The sequence below is a fragment of the Henckelia pumila genome, chromosome 4 (assembly GCF_033568475.1).
Source record: "Henckelia pumila isolate YLH828 chromosome 4, ASM3356847v2, whole genome shotgun sequence".
Classification (NCBI taxonomy): Eukaryota; Viridiplantae; Streptophyta; class Magnoliopsida; order Lamiales; family Gesneriaceae; genus Henckelia; species Henckelia pumila.
The window spans coordinates 163,736,764-163,756,867 of record NC_133123.1 but is presented as its reverse complement, the minus strand read 5'-3'; the positions used below and the strand labels follow the sequence as shown (position 1 = coordinate 163,756,867).

Genomic DNA, 20,104 nt, shown 5'->3' with positions numbered 1-20,104 from the left:
CAAATAGAGAAGATAAAATTGATTTTATTAAGAATGGGCTGAGTAAAGAGTCATTAGATGATATCTCATTGACTCTTGAGACGCATTGTAGTGGAGATGTGCAAGATCAACTTCTCTGTTTATGGAAACTATTTCAAGCAGAGCGTCATGGTAATGGTCTTGGGAATCTGACTAAAAAAGACCCTATTTGCCAATTTATATGAAAATTGGATGGTAAGACAACCCTCGACTCATAAATATTGAAGGAACACTGTGAGCCACAATTACTGTATATACGCATGCATGTCATTATTATATATTATTATTTTTATTGTTTTCGTTATTATGTTCACACCTGTATTTTTATTTCTGTCGTATTCCTTGTTTTCCTTATAAAATCACTCAACTATCTCTATATTAAAAAACATGGCAGGATCTGCTTCACCAAAATTGAAAAATATTTGTGTATTTTGTGGTTCTAATACTGGAAAGAGTGAAATATTTGTTGACGCAGCAATTAATCTTGGAAAAAAGTTAGCAGAGAGAAAAATTCACTTGGTATACGGAGGAGGCAATATTGGGTTAATGGGATCTATTTCAACAGCAGCTCATCTTGGAGGTAGTCAGGTTTTGGGTATTATTCCTACATCTTTAGCTGAAGAAAATATTACAGGTGTTACGGTTGTGAAAGATTTAAAAGTTTCATCAATGTACGAGAGAATAACTAAAATTATAGATAATTCTGATGCTTTTATTGCCTTACCAGGTGGTTTTGGTACTTTAGAAGAAATTTTTCATGTTGTTTCTTGGGCACAACTTAATATTCATAATAAATCTGTTGGCTTGTTGAATATCAATAACTATTATGATGGTTTGTTGACTTTTCTTGATGTTGCTGTGGAACAAAATATCATTTCAAAAAATTCACGAAGGATGTTCATCTCTGCTTCGAATGACGACCAATTAATTGATGATCTCCAAGCTTTTGTTCATCAACCTGATTCGGCTATAGCAAATATCAATTGGTCTCAACCAACCAGTAAGAAAAGGAAACTAGATCATTGATTTAACATGTCACGAAATGGTTTGTGTTTGTTTCTCATCTTCAATAAATTTCAGGTGATATCTCTTTCATCATGTACTCTTTATTTTTCTTAAAAAAATAAAAACAATGTCATATTCAGGTTTAGGGGAGGGTTTATCTTTTAAAAAAAATTAAAATTTTAAAAATAAAAAAAAATATTTCTTTAATAATATTTATTTTTCATTTTTCAATGGCAGAGTAAGGAGTCAAAAACTCCTGACACGCATTAGTTTTTATTTATCATATTATCACAATATATTAGATTTTAATATTCCGTATATATTTAAATTGCATGTGTGATACCCCTGTCCAACATGGAAAAAATCAAGGATTTAAAATGAGTTTATCATGGGCTACAATGGACTTCTATAGCAATTTGGGTTAATCATTTTCGTAAAGCAAGGACGGATATAAATTAGTTGCTATAGGGGCCTATTGTGCAGTTGCGCAGGCAGGGGGCCTAGGCTCGGGGCATGACAAAATGATATCAGAGACGTTCACCAGTAGGAATCCTGGGAAATAAGTGCTATGCGGGACAAAGTGCTACGTGCATGGGATCCACCTCTTGAACCTCTAAGTGCCACCTCTAGATTCTCGGTGCTGGTGGATCGAGAGGTCAAGCCTCAACGAGGACATCACGTTCTGAAAGATGGGTGATTGTGATACCCCTGTCCAACATGGGAAAAATCAAGGATTTAAAATCATGAGTTTATAATGGGCTACAAAGGACTTCTATAGCAACTTGGGTTAATTATTTTCGTAAAGAGAGGACGAATACGAAGTAGTTGATATAGGGGCCTATTGTGTAGTTGCGCAGGCGGGGGGCTGGGCTCGGGGCGTGACAAAATGGTATCAGAGACGGTCACCATCAAGAATTCTGGGAAATAAGTGCTATGCGGGACAAAGTCCTACATGCGTGGGAGCCTCCTCTTGGACCTGCGGGGAAAAGTGCTACATGACGGGAGCCACCTCTTGAACCTATAAGATCCTCCTCTAGATTCTCGGTGTTGGTGGATCGAGAGGTCAAGACGCGATGAGGACGTCGCGTTCTAAAATATGGGTGATTGTGATACCCCTGTCTAACATGGGAAAAATCAAGGATTTAAAATGATTTTATAATGGTTTACAATGGGCTTCTATAGCAACTTGGGTTAATCATTTCATAAAGCGATAAAGAATACGAAGTAGTTGTATAGGGGCTTATTTTGCAATCGCGCAGGCACGAGCCTGGGCTCGGGGCGTGACAACATGCGTAAAAATTTTTTAGTAGGCGATTTAGAAATGGTTCGCTACAGCAGGTCTCAGATTGGAAGACACCGGTGGGTCAAGGCAGGGTTGAAAGATTAGTTCTAGGGATTTGATTCAGTACCTTCGATTTGTTTGTATAACAGTTTTATTACCTTCGGTTTTTAGTCACCGGTTGTATTCCACCGATTTGGTTTTTAAACATGGTTTTTAGTTCCGCTGTTAATCGTTATATTTCATTTGATTAAGTTATCTTGTTTGCATGCTTAAGCAATAGGTGATCTGGGTAGGGTCACTACATTTGTAATCTGGTATAAAAAGATATAAAGGACAATTTGAAAGATGGAGAATTGCCTCAAGATCGACCTAATTTAACAGCTAGAGTTTTGCCAAGCGGCCCACAGGACATAGGCGAGTTGGTAAGGCCTGAGGTGACGTGGAAAGAGATTCCTTAGCGTTGCGGGTTCGATCCTCGTGTGGAGCATATTCTCTGCTTAAATATTGTGGGGTATGCTCTGGGGGTTGACCATATTGCTCACTCATTCAGGTCTCTGCCGCTCGTGCACATCCCTCGATTTAACCTCCGCATGAGCCAATGAGTCTCTGCAGGGGCGTATCCAGGATTTTTTTTCTGGGGGGGCTTAACGTATAAGTTATAAAAAAACCAAAAAATTGAAAAATCCGAAACTTTCATTTTAAAATAACATAAGCAAAACAATCATAAAAAAATAATATTCGCAAGTTACATCAACCAAATTATACATACTACTTCAATCGCAGTCTGCGATTTTTCAAAAGATCAAACCTATCAATTATATATTCCAAATCAATATTACGAGCAATCTCTCTCTCAATATACAAAATCATAGCATTGTTAAGATATTCTTGCTCCATTTTGTTGCGAAGTTGGGTCTTGAGAAGTTTCATCCCTGAAAATGCTCTCTCTGTGGTTGCAGTAGAAACCGGAAGAGTTAGGACTAAATGGATCAACCTATCAATCATGAAATAAATCTTTGACTTCTTTGTTTCGGTTAGCAATCGACATAATTTAGGAAGAGAATCAATATTTTTAAATCGCAGATCTTCAAAAACATCAAGCTTGTAATGATTTAACTGACTTCTCAGATGTTCCATGTCATCTCCAGAAAAATCACACGGATAAAACTTCTTAGCCAAAGAACAAATAGCACTATCAGAAAATGATTTGAATCCATCACTAGGATTCAAGGCATCACACAAAGTGAGTAGCTCCATTGATTTCTCAGTAAATCTGTTGTTCAACTCCATCAATTGTTTGTCAACCACAACATTGAATACATGAAAATGATAATACTCCTCCAATGTGAAATGATTTTTCTGCTGACAAGAACGTTTAGTACCTTGGAGGTATGGATCAGAGAAATCAGGTACTTCAATATCATGAACACCACAAAAATCATTTACACTCCATATAAAATCCAACCATTCATCATTTCGCATCTTTTGAAAGAGTAATTTTGTAGTTGTGACTAGCTTCATTGCGTTCAAAATATCTTGATCTTTTCGTTGCAATGCTTGACACAACATATCTGATACTTTCAAGATTCTATGCATCAACAGTAACATGAAAACAAATTCAAATGTCATCATTCCAATAAATAAACCTTTAGACTCTGCACGTATACTAGAGTTTGATCCATTTTCCATAAGATCTTTAAGAAGTGTACAAATTGAATGAAACAATTCAATAACTCTGCCAACAGAGGTGTAATGTGAACTCCAACGAGTAGATCCAGGACGTTGTAAAGCACAAACTTGATTAAACCCACTAACAGTCCCAAGTTCTCCTAATAATATCAAATCAACAATTTCATCTTCTCTAATTGATTGTAACTGACAGTGCCTCTTCGAAGAAACAGTAACAAAATTGACAATGGAAGTTAACTTAGAAAAAAATAGGCATACATCTGATACCTCTTTAGCTGCTGCAACTAAGGCAAGTTGGAGTCGATGAGCAAAACAATGAACATAATAGGCATATGGACAATCTCTGAGAAACAAAGCTTGTAGCCCATTCCATTCTTCCCTCATGTTACTAGCACCATCATACCCTTGACCTCACATGTTTTCCACCAAAAGCTTATGGTGTGATAGTATGTTGCAAATTTGTGTTTTCAAAGTTATAGAATTTGTGTCATCAACAGCAACAACTTCCATAAAGCGCTCTCTAACAACCCCATCAACATCTACATATCTTAAAACAAGAGTCATTTGTGTTTTATGGGATTCATCAGTTGCCTCATCAACAAGAATACAAAACTTAGCATCCTCAATTTCATCACGAATTTTACTTCGTACAAGATTCGCATTAATTTTTAGTATCTCTTGTTGAATTGACGGTGCTATATACTTGGCATTTTTAGCCGCTTTAGACAAAACAATATCACCAATTTCTTTACATAACTCAGCTTGAAAATTGACTAGTTCTAGAAAATTACCTCGATTGTGAGAACTGGATGACTCATCGTGTCCTCTAAATGCACAACCTTGCAATGCTAGCCACCACACAGCTCTTATGGAAGTCTTTAAAAGCAATCGATTTTGCTTAACCACTTTTTCTGACTCTTTAACTATTTTCCTGTCAATATGCTGAGAAACATTTTTCAAACTCTCCCATTTTTGCATAGAATCACTATGATGTGAATTAATTTCTCCTTCATGCCTTTTCAATGGACAATTTTTGCAATTCACTCTTTTCCAATTCTTGAATCCTTCAACTGTAAATTTCTTTTGTTGTAAAGAAGGGGTATCAAATAAATAGCATGGAAAACAAAATGCACTTTCCTTTGCTTCAGAAAACTCAAGCCACGGAAATTTTATAAACCAAGAAAACTGGAAACTGCGTCTTTGTTGCTTAAAATCAACAAGAGGATAATTATAAATAGGTTGATATGGTCCAATACCAACATATTCTCTCCGAATCTCATCTTGTTTGTCACATGGATATTGCCAAATCACGGGTCGTTTTCCAGGATCTCGCTCGTAATACGGATAGTTGCTTTCTATTGTATCTACCACTTCATGAACAAGATTCATTCTTTTTGTTTCCAGTGGTACATTTGGACTTGAAGGAGAAGGATCGTTTGAAACACTTTGATTATTTGTTGATTGATCATTGTCTTTTCGAGAAAAATAATTGTTGATCTTCCTTTTCGACATATCTCTTTCACTTTTCCTATCATTATAAACATAAAAAATAACAATCAACAAAAGAAAAGAAAATAATTGAAAATAGCTACGGTTGCATATCACATTTTTTATCTTTCTCTGTTCAAATAAATTGGAATCAAACTAAAGAATGCTAAATAAAAATTACTTATTGTCTAAATTAGAATAACTAACATTAAAAATCTTATTACATTAAATATTTTAGATTTAAAATATCCAAACTCACGAAACCCACTAAACTACAACATTGACAAAGGCTAAAGCAAAAAAGAAAATTTTAAAAAAAACTATCCAAAAGTTAAAGCACAGAATGAATTATACAAACATAAAATTAATTATATAAATTAATTGACAAATTTTAGAATACTGAGTGTGGGGACCTCGGGTTTCTAATCTCGTCTTAGGGCAACTAATGATTAATGAAACAATTAACCAAATAATTAAAGTATAAATAAACCAAGAGCTAATTTTTTTTTTTTTTAACAAAAACATCACCTCGCTCGATCGGGTGAACTCGCCCGATCGAGCGAGCTCAAAACATTAAGCTCTCGGGTTTGCAATATCACAGGCTGCGCTCGATCCTACAATTACCTGCGATCAAGCGAGCTCAAGGTTTCAAGTCTCTGTTTTTACAAATTGATGGCCGCGCTCGATCCTACAAATTCCCAGGATCGAGCGTGCCTCTTGTTTCAAAATTTCTGCAGAATCTGTTTGCTGTCAAACCTTGGAACATTGGCAAGATCCTTCAAATAAATTCAAGTTTATACATGATATAACATCTGAGAACATGCATATATTCATATATGAAGTCTTTGGCATCAAAACATGCGTTGAATACATCAATTCGAATAACATAATAGACATTATTTGAGCAAGCTACACAAAGACTCAAATGTGAGCTTCAAGTCTATAAGTTCATATCAAGTTTGATGCTATCTAACTACCATTCTTCTGCTTAAAACCCGAGTCCACACTTGCTAAGTCTCGCTCCCAATCTGTCAATGTCATCTCAGACCAGCTCCTGTCCCATCTATTGCAATGCACACATACAAAACAAAGCAACGGCCGGATAAACTCCGGTGAGAAATCATTCTCAGTATAATCGATATATAAACGCGTTAAATGAAGTCATATCAACTCTAAACATATCAACTCAAGAATAGAGTAAAAATAACGCATATATCGACTCAAATTTCAAATCAAGACTTCAATTTATATAGCGCGCTTATCTCAAGAATTGATTCTTATCACTTCATTGCCATCAAGATTCGTAACCGATCTTGACATGGATATCCATCTATCGTAGCCATTTCAGGCTAGAAAATAAGGTTAACCGCAACCTTGGCATAGAATCAATTCAATATACAATCATATCAAAAGCAATAAAGATCCACTACCTGTGATGGATCGACAATACATAAGTTCTACCTTAAGAACAAATACTTAAACAAGTATGTGATTTGTTCGGGATAACTCAAGAATAGTCGTTCTTGAGTTTCAAAGTCCCTGACTCGCGATGTCGTCATTATACCTTTCATTCTCGAGTTGACGATGTTCCACATCTGAATAGGAAATACAACAACAACGCCTAAAAGAATCTGATCATTCAAACATCAATCATCTTCACTCACATTCGCTTCCATCTTGATCACTTCTTCTTCGATTTCAAGTTGAGGTTCTTGAGTCAATAGTCTCCTATTAAACTCTGAAACATATCATCAAAACATGTATATCAAACCTCATTCTATTCAATCATTTCAGAATTGAATCAAAATCATCAATATAGATTCAATCAACATCATTTCAAACTTCAACTCCTTATTTGATACAACTCGGAGTCGTGAATCATTAGCCTTCGAAACTCAACTAAAATCGAGAAATACAAATGTCATAACATTCATAACATCTAAACAACTATCTCAACTCAGTTATAGGCTATCAAAACGAAGTCAAAACATCAACCGGCGGCGTAGCGATAGAAAATCGAGAACCGACTCGGTATCGAATTCATTATAAACTTCTTATCAACTTCTAATCACTTCATATCATTCATACTTCACATATCAGCAGCTATAATCACATGTTAACAAGTCAAAAACATGCTGAAACCATGACAAGTGCGTTTCTTAATTCATTTCCAATCCGACTGCGATATCGAACGGCATACGAACTCAAAAACACAACATAGTTTCATAATCTGATCTCTGCCATATTTCGTTCTTCAAAACATGCCGAGATAACAAAATACTTACATCAAATCGAAGCCCTCGTCGCAATGATTCCAGAACATCTTTCGGAATTGAAATCGGACGAGCGAAACAAAAGTTATCGACGTTTGAAAATCGAAAAACAAAGGAAAGAAAAAGGCTTCGGCTTCTGCACTCTAAATTCTGAATAAAATCTGAAGCATACACGTTGACATGTTGATAATCTGATTAAAATCAGATATGTATTGCATAAATTGCAATTTAGTCCCTCAAGTCTTCAGTAATTGCAATTCAGTCATCGGCCTTCTTTTTAATTCAATTTCAATCCAAAATAATTTAAGAATATTAAAATTAAAATCGAAACTCTAAATATTCCCAAATTAAATATACTCGGATTAAAATAAATTAAATTCGGATTAATTAAATAATCCAAACCGTTTGCACTTTAGCCCTTGAAACTTCGATATTTTCAAATCAGTCCCTGATCGGGTTGTATCTTCAAAATTAATCTTCGTTAATTCCCGAAACATGGAATTTAATCTTAAATCCCATAAATATTCAAATCGAATATTTATTCTTTTAATTTAAGAATTCTCGGAATTTAATTCTCAAAATTCGTAAATTCTCAAATTAAATATTTTCGGCTCGGAAATTAAATCTATCATTTCCATAACTTCTCAAATCAATATTAGCCCTTAATATGGAATTTAATTCTCAAATTTCATAACTAATAATTTAATATTTTCGGGCCTTACACTAAGTCTAAAACTCCTAATGAATATTCCAGCAAGTTTTTCGAATACCCAAGCAAAACTCAAATTTCCAGACTTCAAACATTTTGACTATCACAATTGAGATGTTTCAAAAATTCGAAGACCTAAAATTGAATAACATATTCAATTGTAAATAATTATCCAAACTTCTACATTAAATTTCAGAATCTTCGTGATTATTCTTAGCCTAAAAAAATCTGTATCTTTTAAGTAAATTTTCAAAGTTAACAAAAAATTAATGAAAACAAGAAAGAATTAATCCAGCATCCTTGATTATGAAACACATTTAGTATCCAAAATTTTTGAATACCCAAAGTCCCAAAGACCCAAACTCACGGATGAAGAAACTATGGGGAAAACAAGTTTTTGAGTTTATTATACGAGCAAGAAAGAGAAATTAGTAGAAAGATTGCAAGAAATTAAATATGCAGAAAATTAAATTTGTACCTGAGGCTATGGAGATTTGGTGAAAATAAGAGAATTAAAAATTGATTCGTGAGAGGCTGGGAGCACTGGGCGTTTAGGTTTTTTAATGAATAACATTTTTTATGAATAAAATTTTGTTTTCTTTCAGCAATCTCATATTCTTTTGTTCTCTTCAAGCCCAATCTAATTTTTTCAACTAAAAAATTTTGCTGGGCTCGTTATTAATTGGACCTAATTATACCTCTACTAAAATTTTAAGGTGGAGGGCTTGCTGGGCTTAATGCTATACGTATGCCCCTGAGCCTCTGACTCATGTGGAATGGGGTGTCCTTCGGGATCAACCCTTTCTAGAGTTTTGCCGAGCGAAATTGCAAGATCTGAAAAACAAATAATTCATAAATCGATATTTGGAGATGTTGTGACTTAGGTGTATGTAGTTGAATTTCAAAGAGAGAGTTGACTCAAGCTCACAGGTCAAATATTTTGAAACAAGAATTCAAAATAAATAGCTCGAACATGTTCATACATATTTTTACGTTATAGTGTAGTAATTACCCCAATCTATACTTTCATATATTAATCAGTAGTACATTGTATTTTCAAGAGGCAATACTTAAATTACTATTACGAAGGTATTGATCAAACAAGATATAATAAAAGAAATCGATGAAACAAGAACAAAAAAATATTGTATACAATGAGATTTTTTATCAATTTTTTTAATTTTTTACTTTTTTGTCCGACAATTTCATTTTATAAATTGATTGTGTAATATACAAGTCAATGTACTTTGTCCAATTAGTATTTGGAGTTTATATTTTAAAGTAAACTATGAACTCAGTATCGATTTTGAACTTTTTCTGCATATCATATTACAGTATATTACTATTGGACTTAGGTAATTAAAAATAATAATGTTTTTTTAGTAGGTCTTCTGTGAGAGAGCCGACTCAAATTCATATCTACAATGAAAATTAATACTTCTTACATAAAAAATAATACTATTCCATGGATCGGATTGAATAAGAGATCAATCTCAAAAAATTGACCAATAGAGATACTTTTTGTATTCTTTTTCTTCTTGAGTATAAATTTGTCGTATTTAAATGTAAAAAAGTGAAAAACTGGATTAAAATAGTAACAGACATGGTACAAATTATTGCTTATCTCTCTTTTCAAGAAGAGAAATGGTGGTTACATTTTGAATTTTATATAACTGTACATTTCGAATAAGTTTAATTTTTGCTCTTTTTTCACATTTAATTTATATTCTATTATAAATTACAAATATGTACTCAAATAAAATTTCACAGAAACGTTTGTTGCACGTGTTGTTTCTTAATATTTTAAAGTATATATTCACCCTCTCTACACACATTTTCGATCCTAACATAATGCCTACACGCAAAAATCTTTTTCATTCACTAAATATTTTTAACAAGGAGCACAGTTTATAGTGGGAAACTCGTAATATGAACTCTGTTTCAAGGTCTATCTCCGGTAAAAATAATAAATAAAATAAAATAAAATTAGCCGGGAAATGAGTACAAAGTTCTTTCAAAAATAATTTTTAAAAAAAATACAAGCACACAAACAATACAAAAACATGCATCAATTAACTACATGTATAGGGCCCTCGAAAATGGCAGAATGAGAAGACAGATGCGGATGCCAACAGTTTCTGCACCAATTATTCCCAACGCATACTTGCTACGCTTCCTTTCCAAGTCCAAGGGGCAGACATGGCAAGCAGCCTCGAGGCTTGAAACAAAAATACGCAAGTGTTAACCAGCATGTTTCTCAAGTGAAGTCTATCATTGGGAGTTCAGGACGGACACTGGCCCCTTGGTTGTTTGATTGTTGGGGTATAGACTCTGCTGCTGGTGGAGGAGTCTTGGAAGCTGGTGGGAAACTTCCATCCATTACTTTATCCTCTGAAACAGGCGGTGGTGATGATGTCTGTTCTTGACTTTGTACTGTTTTGCCATTCAATTCTGTAGAAACAGTGGGATCGGTCAACGGGGTAGCAGAAGCATTTGGCTCCGATTGTGCTGGAGGACTCGATTCTAGATCCGTAGCAGTAGGTTTTGTCATGGCTGTGGTGTCTGGAACCCCTGCCTCTGTTGTAGCAGTAGCCCCTGATGTTGCACCAGAAGCTGCTTCAGTCGTACCGTGAACCTCCGGAACAGAGTTCTGAGAAGTACCTGATTCAGTTGAGGGAGGAACAGGCGTCTCTGTGGAAGCAGATGTATTCTGGGGCGCAGCAGTTGCTCCTTCCAGTAGCAATTGTTTGCCTGGTTGCTGCTGTGTGCTCTTCATGGCAGGGTTTGGGTTCTTTAGAACAGACTGACCTGGATTAGGGCCGTATAAAGATGCCATCCCCGGAGGCAGGATTTCAATTGGAGGCTTTTTTGCTGCATCTTGCAGACTCGTGAGCTTGGTTTCCTCCAGGGATGCTAAAAATGCTGCGGCAGCATCCATTTTAGTGGATGGGGCGTGCTCCATCTCTTTTTGCAATGTCTTGTTCCATGCCTGAACCAAGCTCCTCAACGTAGGTCGACCATGAGCCTGAAAGAAACGACAAAATCCAGATTTAAAAAAAAAAATCAACATAAAAAATTAAGGCAATCAAAACATACATGTGCGTGGAGCACCGCCTCAGCAAGCATCCCTGTATCCTGCCATGCTTTTTCCATGAGTACATTGTCTCCCAAAAGAGCAGCAGCAAACGCTGCTTCACGTCCTGAACCAACTGATACTAAATTGTTCACCAAATTCTGCAAAACATGAATATATACATGGTTATCAAACAAACATGTAGAAATAGTTTTAACCCAAAGAAGGTTTGCAATCTTTTAACATCTAATGAGTAAAATATAGAAAAGCCATACCGATGGAACCTTCTCATTATTAATTGGCGTTGCTGCACTTGAGGCTTTGTTCCGTAATAAAGCCCATCTCACTTAATTTTACAAAATTTCCCATTGTTTCCTCTAACAATGTCACATGTGAGCTCATGTTCTCAGCCTACTATAGAGGTAAATAATGCTGCATTTAGACAATACAGGTTTGATTGTACATCAGGATTAGTGCTGACAGACAGGTAAAGGTGATTACTGAGTACGACTCCTACAAATCCTAAGTTGCAACGGCATTTCACTCCTTTTAGCTCAAACATTAGGAACTTCGTTCAAACCCACTATAGTCAAATTTTCATCTGGATTTATTCAGGACTGCATCAAGCAAGAAGAATTAAACCAAAAGGGTAAAAAAATATGTATAGACAAGTTGGTCGCTCGCTCATCCTACTTCAAAGCCCAAGGCAAGTCAATATGAAAGGAAAGTTTCAGCAATTAAAGGTACAGAGAACCATAAACAGTAAACAGATTATCGTCTAATTGAAAATAAAGTAAACTCCAAATAATGAAATAAAATGTTAACAAAGCCTTTCGAATAGCTCTTTTTTCAATAACTGGTGGCAGTGAAAGAGAACACCTGCCATCTTCTTTTAAACAAGTCTCCATTGAACTATGGCTAAACCTAATGAGGGTACACTGATACACAAATACATAAATAATACAGTGAATACTTTCCAACAAACATTGACGAGAATGCTTAGAGTACACAAATATTTTACAGAGACAGAGTAGATCTACTAATTTTATGTTTATGGCAAATGAGTGAAGGACGCTTGGAATTTGACAGGAAAAACAAAGATGCAGCTGCTGAATGTTGGAACTGGATACTATATATCTACCAGATACTCAGCTAATTCGAGCACTCCTTTCAGGTGAGTTGATGACAATAGGAGATAGTATACCTTTTCTATAGTTAATTCAACATAGTTGCGTAGAAAATTAGCAGCAAGTAATGGGGTCCATAGTGCTTAGAATAAAAATACATACGCTGAGCCGTGTCAACTCCCCATGATTTGCAAGTCGTAAAGCCAACCCCCGCAGCTCATGACCTTGCAGAGCTCCTTTCACTGAACCAGCAGCAGCTACCCGCTTAAGAGCTTCCCGTGCAATATCAGCTTGTCCAGTAGCATCAGCAGCATCAATGAGATCTAGAAACTCCTTGGCAAATTTTACCACTCCTTGAAGGGCATCAACAACATTTTCCTTCTTTGATGACAAATTCATTATGTCGTTTAAGTCCAATCCCAGAGCCTCTTGTCCTATATCCCTGCTATTGCTCATTGTGAGAAGGCACTGAAGGGCTCGTTTCAAATCATTGCTCTGCATTGCCAGATCAAATTCCAACCTTTTGGATATACCAGGAAGGTGAAGTGCTTCAGTGGCATAACCCATCCCAAGCATAAACTGAGCTAAATCATCATGATGCTCTCTACCAAGCCTACTTGCCCATTTTACTGCACTAACAGCGTCTCCATAGGCTGCAAGACATCGACAACGTATACCAGGATGGCTGAGGGATATAGCATGAGCACACATGTACCTGTCTATCAACCACAGAACACCATCTCTCACTCCAACAACAACAAGAGGCCCAATTGGTCGCTTTTGTTCCGACGGAAATCTAGTAACAGCCACAGCAACCCCACCACCACCAACAGCAACCTCATTAACTCTCCTTTCTTCGAATTCTTTTGGTATTGGCGAATCTTCACTGTCGACTTTGGTTTGTTTAGGCAATGTTAAAAAAGGAGGTATCGACGGAGCATGCTGAAATGATGCTAATCTGACAACCTGTAACATAGGGGGTCTTAGTGTGATCCTCTCTTGTATGGCTGATTGCTGACTATCAACGGTTATCAATGCTAATTCTCCATGCTCTACTACTGCTCTTGACTGAAGCTCTTTAAGACGCATTTCTTCTTTCCTTTTTTTTGTTTCTATATCAATAGGCGAGATACCAGCATCAACAAATACACACTCAATGGTGGTTGGGGTAGCAACAAACAACTGCCTTCGGTGCCAAACAGCCCCAGTAGCATGAGGTATCGCCACATCTCCCAAATATCTAAACTGCGGACGCAAGGAAGATATAACAATATATTGTAGATAAGCAAAAGCACAATATTCAACAGTCTGGTCCCATGCTGTCCATTCTGGTTGAGGAAGAAGACCTCCTACTGGTTGAAAGGATTCCCAGCTGTACAATTGGAAGTTCGGAGGAGCCACTTCAGCAGAATATTTCTGAGAAGAATACCCATCATCCACGGTGCTGAAAGAGGAATTGGAACCGCTATTAAATCCTGACAAAGGCATAGACTGAATTGTTGAAATAGCTGTGGCAGTTACAGGGCTTATTCTACGAGATGTCCGATAGGCTACACCAAGTAGCGCTCCCCCATGTAAACCAGAAACCGGTTCACTGCGGCTGCCGACCGACCTCATCAATATGTTTGATGTACCATCATCAAGTAATATCCTTACTTGAACACTGGCAGATGAAGCAGCGGAGGCTGCTGCAGCAGCAGCTTGTGCAGCAGCGGCTGCAGCTTCCTTCGCTTTTCTTGATGAGCTGCCTTTTGGAATTATAGGCATTCTGGGAGGTAATACAGACTCAAGCAGGGCAAACCTGTCTCTACAAGTATCCCAAGCCAAGAGCCTCGCACTACCAGAATCTACAATCGACCAGTCACTGACCTTATAAACTGAGAAATATGGAATATCAGGCCACACAATGGCCACATACCTGAAAAAGTGAAAAGGCGAAAATGAACAGCCTCTATGTAGACAAGAAAATAAGAATAATGATAGTTAGGATTATACTGGACTCTCCTTTCACAATGTTGGCACAGCAATATCCTCACATGATAAATTGCTAGGTGGTGGCATAAGCAATGAAATGACAAGGCCACTTACTTTCCAGAACTGCTCACAGAAAGGACTGAGTATGAATCATGTGGAACTGGGGTACTAATATGCTTTTTAATTTGCTTCACATGGAGCTGCTCTGGTGTGTCTCCTCTAACTCTCCCCACGTCATTCAAGGAGCCATTGCTTCCTAGAGCTGGATTTGCAGTATTTGACAACTGAAATTGCAGTAGCTTCAATGCCCTTTCAACGACATAGACAGCTGAGTGTTCTCGGCTTCCTGGTGTTGTAGGCAATGGAGCAACAGGTGGGAGCGATTTGAGATCAAATTCACAGACAAGGACACCAATGTTGGTACCAGTTGCAACAAGGTGGGGTTGTAAAGGATGAGCAACCATGGAATACCCCTACAACGAAGTTTTAAAACATGAACTATAAGCATGGTATGATTTCATTATCAAAGGGAAACCAACCCAATAGTTAACTAATATCAACCAAATAGAGAACAATTCTAAAATCATACCCTTAGCTTCTTGTGGGACGCAAGAAACTGGGGTGGGACTAATGATGAAAGTTCACATAATGGCCTTGTAAGAGCTGAATAAGTGGGATGCTCAATGGCCCTGAAAAGATTCACAAAAAAAATCAGAAACCCCTCAGGTATAAAGAGAAGATGGATTCAAGCACAGTATCAAGGCTTGTCAACAGTTACGATATTCTGTCAAAATACTCTTTGTGATTCCAACACATTTTAAAGAAATTTAATAGCAACAAAAAAAGTTGTACTGCAAAGCAACTGTGGAGAACATTCATACCATATGTGGGAATCTTTTACACATGTCAATATATCAAGATTAGGAGCTCGAGGGTGGCACCAAGATGCTACACTATGACAAGCTAATTTTGAAACAGGTTTTATTCGTCGCAGTTCCTACATTGAGGAAAGGAAGGTGAAAAGATAATAAATTGGAAACTAATAATGAATAAATAATACGGCAAACGGTGAATTTCCTTGAGAACCTTAAATGTCATTGTGTCCCAGATAGCCAAAGTCTTGTCCACACCAATGGTTATGAGCTGTGGTGCAGCACCAGAAACACGAGAGAGCTCAACAGCAACAACGCCACCGTCATGTGCCTTAAAATGTCATTTGAAAACCAAAGTCCTTTAGATTTGACCATACAAAAATATAAACAAAGCATTTGCTAAACAACATGGATGCTGCCATGTTTTAGATTGTGCTGTAGGCTCAAAGAAATATGTCGTAAGTTTTGGGAAGAAAAGATAAATAGAAAGCTTAAATATCGAGAAAGTTATTACTTTTAAGCTCAGCTTAGGAACAAGTTCCCTTGAATCTTGACCATAGTCCGCATTCCAGAGCACAAGCAAGCCATCGCTACCACCAGAAACCAAAAGGGCCTATTTAAGTAAGAAAAGGAAAAAAGAATTTCATTCTCCGGCAGGGGATTCTTAAACATTATGACACGACGTCTTCTTTTGATAACCAAATTAACTTTGTTAGGAAACATTTGATAAGTAATATAATACAAATTCACCAGGCAAACCACAAAACCAAGAATAAGGATACAGAAAAAGGACAATTGACACATGTGCAAGGCATAGCTCACATAGTACCAAACACAGAACCAAATACATCGACTTAAACTTGGGGATTTTTTCCCATAGGTTGACAGGGAATACAATAAAATTTTTCTTTTAATTCCCTTTATATTTATCTATGATAGCCCCCAAATGCCATACATATTCAAACTAGAGTATGCCGTCAAGTGGACATGAAAATGTAAACACACATTATAGAAGACCTCCAAGCCACCAAAGGTCCATCTAAATAATTCTTCATCCCAAAAATTCCAGCAACGACACTTTCCTTTGCCTTTGTCTTGTTTATTTTGTTTCCATTGTCACTTTCCTTTCCCCTTATCATCTCATTTTCATTCTCACCGTCAATCAATTGAAACATATTTTCCATTTTTTTCACACCTCCAACATAATCGTTGCAGCTGAGCAACTTTTCACCACTTCCCAAATATAATTCATCATTTTATAATATTTTAACCCAAAATATAACATATAACTTTGAAAAAGTGTTGCACAACAATTTCTATCATGATTTGACATATAAATTAACAATGTCTTTTCCTCAAAACAAAATCAAACATACATTTTATTCCAAAAAACATATTACATACCCCTGAAACTCTTCGCCTAAACTCCGAAAGCAAAAATGGTGTGAGGCGAGCCAGGGAAAAAAATATTCAATGTCTCACACTTTTACATCATGAATTCTAATAAGGTCACGATTCGATACTGACTTAATAGGCCAAAATTAACTTCCAAAGGAAACACACAAAATGCAATTGTAGAAGTGTCATTCAGCACATAAGAAAATTTATAGCATAAATAATTACATCCTTTTTTTGCTACAACAGGAGCTACCTCGCCAGCAGGAGCCATGAAAGTCATCAAACAAGAAATTGAACCCTTGTGTCCTCCTGTATATCTTCGAGCAAGCTACGGCCAAAACACAAACTCATTAATGCCAGTGATCTTTACCAATTGTCAGTTGGAATACAGGTATCACTTAAAAGTAAATTTATAGACCCAAAATTAAATAACTCAGACCTTCCACGTCAGCATGGAAAGAACTCTAATCACTCCATCTGACCCACCAAATGCCACAAGAGGACCATCACTAGCAGTTGATCTACACAAAAATTCCATACTGCAAAACAATAATTAGACCTGGTCAAGAAAGTTATCCTTCATTGAAAGGTAAATTAATTTGCATTTATCCAGTGACGACCAGGAAAACAACCGTGACTGAAAGACAAAACAGCTTCTTATCATAATTGGCAATGTGACATATTAACACTGTAAATAATGTCAAAAAAATAATTTGAAGACTACAAATAGTTTTTTTATCGTTCAAAAATCTATAAAGGAATTTGGTCCGCAACTCAACATAAAACTTATTCACAACCTATGCTTGAACAATGTTTGAAGACCCTTCACTGTCTATAAGTGTTCTGGTATTCCATGACGGGAAATTTCTAGGAATCCAACTCCTATTATACAACAAACATCGTAGATTATCAAGCATTTTGATCGTGTCAACTTTTTACTCAAAAGCTCAAGATTGCTCTTTACATAAGAATATGACAGAGTATCTCATTTTCAGGTAATATCTTAGAAACATAAAGATTCAACACATACCATAGAAGAGATCTGTTATCTAAATCTTGCTTTGGCACATCACGGCCACGCATTGTCACCAAATCTAGAAAAATAGCTTTGTTCTCACAGCATATGACAAGAAAATGACGTCCTTTTGTGGATGGTGCAGGGGAATTGAAAGCTGAAGTTAGATTATTGACAGCTGATGGAGCTTCAGCAGCAGCAGAACGATTACGCCAATGTTGCCAATAGCGAACATCATCATCGTAAAAGCTAACCTGTTTGACACTTGAACCATGTGCAATGATATCAGGCTCAGGCCAAAGAAGTCACAACGGTATTAAAATCTAGGCACTGACAAATACCTTCCACCTCGTATAGCTTCAGTGGGTTTTCCTCTAAGCTCTAACATTTACAACAAATGGAAAATAAACATCAGTGGAGTGTTCACACAATAAACTCATTTTAAAATTTAGTTTTTCCCACACATCCATTTTCTTACAAAACTCACATCATTAAAAAAAAATACTTCATTCTCGTAACAAAATCCACTAGCACACCATTCAACAGACAGAATACTTGCTATAGACCAAACCGTCTCCTCCATAAAGGAATGGCAATATCATAAGATACCCCTAAACAGTGCCAGCTAATATACAAATTCTCGATACAATTGGACTATTAATCCTAATCCAGATCAACCGGAGTCCATCCCACTCATTTGATGATTACAAACAATTCCACAAGATAAAAGTGCTTCGCAAACTGTGTCAACACCACCAACAGAGATATTCATTTACCTGTTTCCCCCTCGGCGAGCTTCTCCAACTTGGCACCAACCAAACGCCTCTCATCTACACCACCAGCTTTCAACTCATATATCACCTGAAAACGCACGATATTACAGAAATTCCAAAAAAACAATCGCAAGATCCAAACAATTCCAGTAAATTAAAGAAAACCAACTGTTTCCCACCAGATGAATTCAAACAAACAAACAAACATAAGAAGAGGAAGAAGGAAACTGATGAAATGAACCTGGCGGTGTTCCCAATTCCATACGGATACATGATCCGATGCGTCGGCTGTCACGAGCCATGGGTGCGTGGGGTGCAGTTGAATCTTCACGATCTTGTCATTCGTTGGCCGGAAGGCCCTCAACCGCAGCATTTCAAGCTAATTCTGCAAACTGAGCAATGGATCTAATCTAATCTAATGTATGAAATGGAGAAAATGTCAAGACGACTCCTCGCCCTCGGTCCTCGTCTCGTTCGATCGGAGTTTGCGGGTCGGGTCGGGTGCCTCCAATTCCTTTGAAAATTAGCTCCCAACTAACTGTTCGTCAATTTGGTTTATTTATTTATTATTATTATTATTTATATTTATATGCGATAAAAATTTATTCTTTTCAAGAGTATATTTTCGATCTAATTAATATATAGAGCACTAATAATTTCCATATTATTTATTTTTTAAAAAAAGTTTCCATAATATCTAGGTAAAAAATAGATGTGTTCACAAGTGCAAAATTTAGAATAAATTACAACTAACACAATTGAAAATCTCATTGATGATGAAATTGATCATAATATAGTATCTTTGGAATTAGTTATATGAAAACAAACATTCATAGATAAAACAATTATTCGCAAGTCTTCGTTACAGTTCGAGAATGAATGTCATAACTTTTGGATGCAATGAAACAAGTTTGAGGTGAAATTCAATTGGAAACACATTTCAATTAGATTTGAATTTAAAAAACAAACAAACAAATAAACAATGATAGATTCACGTTTTAATTACTTCTTCTAGTTAAAAAATATTATTTTAGAGAGTTTATCACTTTATCGAGTATTAATTGAGAGAGATTGTTTTGTAAATACATACATATATATATATACATATATATATATATATATATATATATATATATTATTAAACATGAGATATTTAATGTCATAGTCTGTCATCGTAATATCAAATTTACCATTAATTAATTTAAAACTCATTTGATAACTCTTTAATACGAAAATTTTATATTTTTTTGTGAATATTTATATACGAAATGTCCTTTTTGTATTTTGTATTTTACTGTTTATTTTTCTTTTTTTATTTTTGTTAAAAATTTGGCTATATGCAAGCACGCAACACATACATATAATGAGTACTAATATATATATATATATAATGTGGGAACACGCATGC

At 36.1% G+C, this 20,104-nt stretch overlaps 3 protein-coding genes across 4 annotated transcripts; all 3 read right to left on the bottom strand.

Annotated features, from left to right (window-relative positions):
- Nucleotides 1–3,073: 3,073 nt before the first annotated feature.
- LOC140862270 (uncharacterized) lies at nucleotides 3,074–4,378 on the bottom strand. The gene has a single exon (XM_073265275.1). The coding sequence runs from the start codon at nucleotides 4,376–4,378 to the stop codon at nucleotides 3,074–3,076; it is 1,305 nt and encodes a 434-aa protein (XP_073121376.1).
- A 27-nt stretch (nucleotides 4,379–4,405) lies between these two features.
- On the bottom strand, nucleotides 4,406–5,506 carry LOC140862269 (uncharacterized). The gene has a single exon (XM_073265274.1). The coding sequence runs from the start codon at nucleotides 5,504–5,506 to the stop codon at nucleotides 4,406–4,408; it is 1,101 nt and encodes a 366-aa protein (XP_073121375.1).
- Nucleotides 5,507–10,417: 4,911 nt separating this feature from the next.
- On the bottom strand, nucleotides 10,418–19,215 carry LOC140859891 (uncharacterized). 2 transcript variants are annotated; one of them, XM_073262501.1, is made up of 14 exons: nucleotides 18,938–19,215; nucleotides 18,700–18,784; nucleotides 18,265–18,304; nucleotides 17,939–18,187; nucleotides 17,348–17,447; nucleotides 17,162–17,236; nucleotides 16,025–16,123; nucleotides 15,725–15,841; nucleotides 15,520–15,635; nucleotides 15,228–15,327; nucleotides 14,753–15,111; nucleotides 12,827–14,582; nucleotides 11,561–11,698; nucleotides 10,418–11,489 (listed from the first exon to the last, which is right to left on the bottom strand). In XM_073262501.1, exons 1-14 carry the CDS (start codon nucleotides 19,067–19,069, stop codon nucleotides 10,722–10,724), a joined length of 4,134 nt encoding a protein of 1,377 aa, XP_073118602.1. In that variant the 5' UTR covers nucleotides 19,070–19,215; the 3' UTR covers nucleotides 10,418–10,721. The 2 variants fall into 2 exon arrangements, with proteins under 2 accessions (XP_073118602.1, XP_073118604.1); XM_073262503.1 differs by lacking the exon at nucleotides 18,938–19,215 and having other exon boundaries at nucleotides 17,939–18,177; nucleotides 18,700–18,783.
- Between the last annotated feature and the right edge of the window lie 889 nt (nucleotides 19,216–20,104).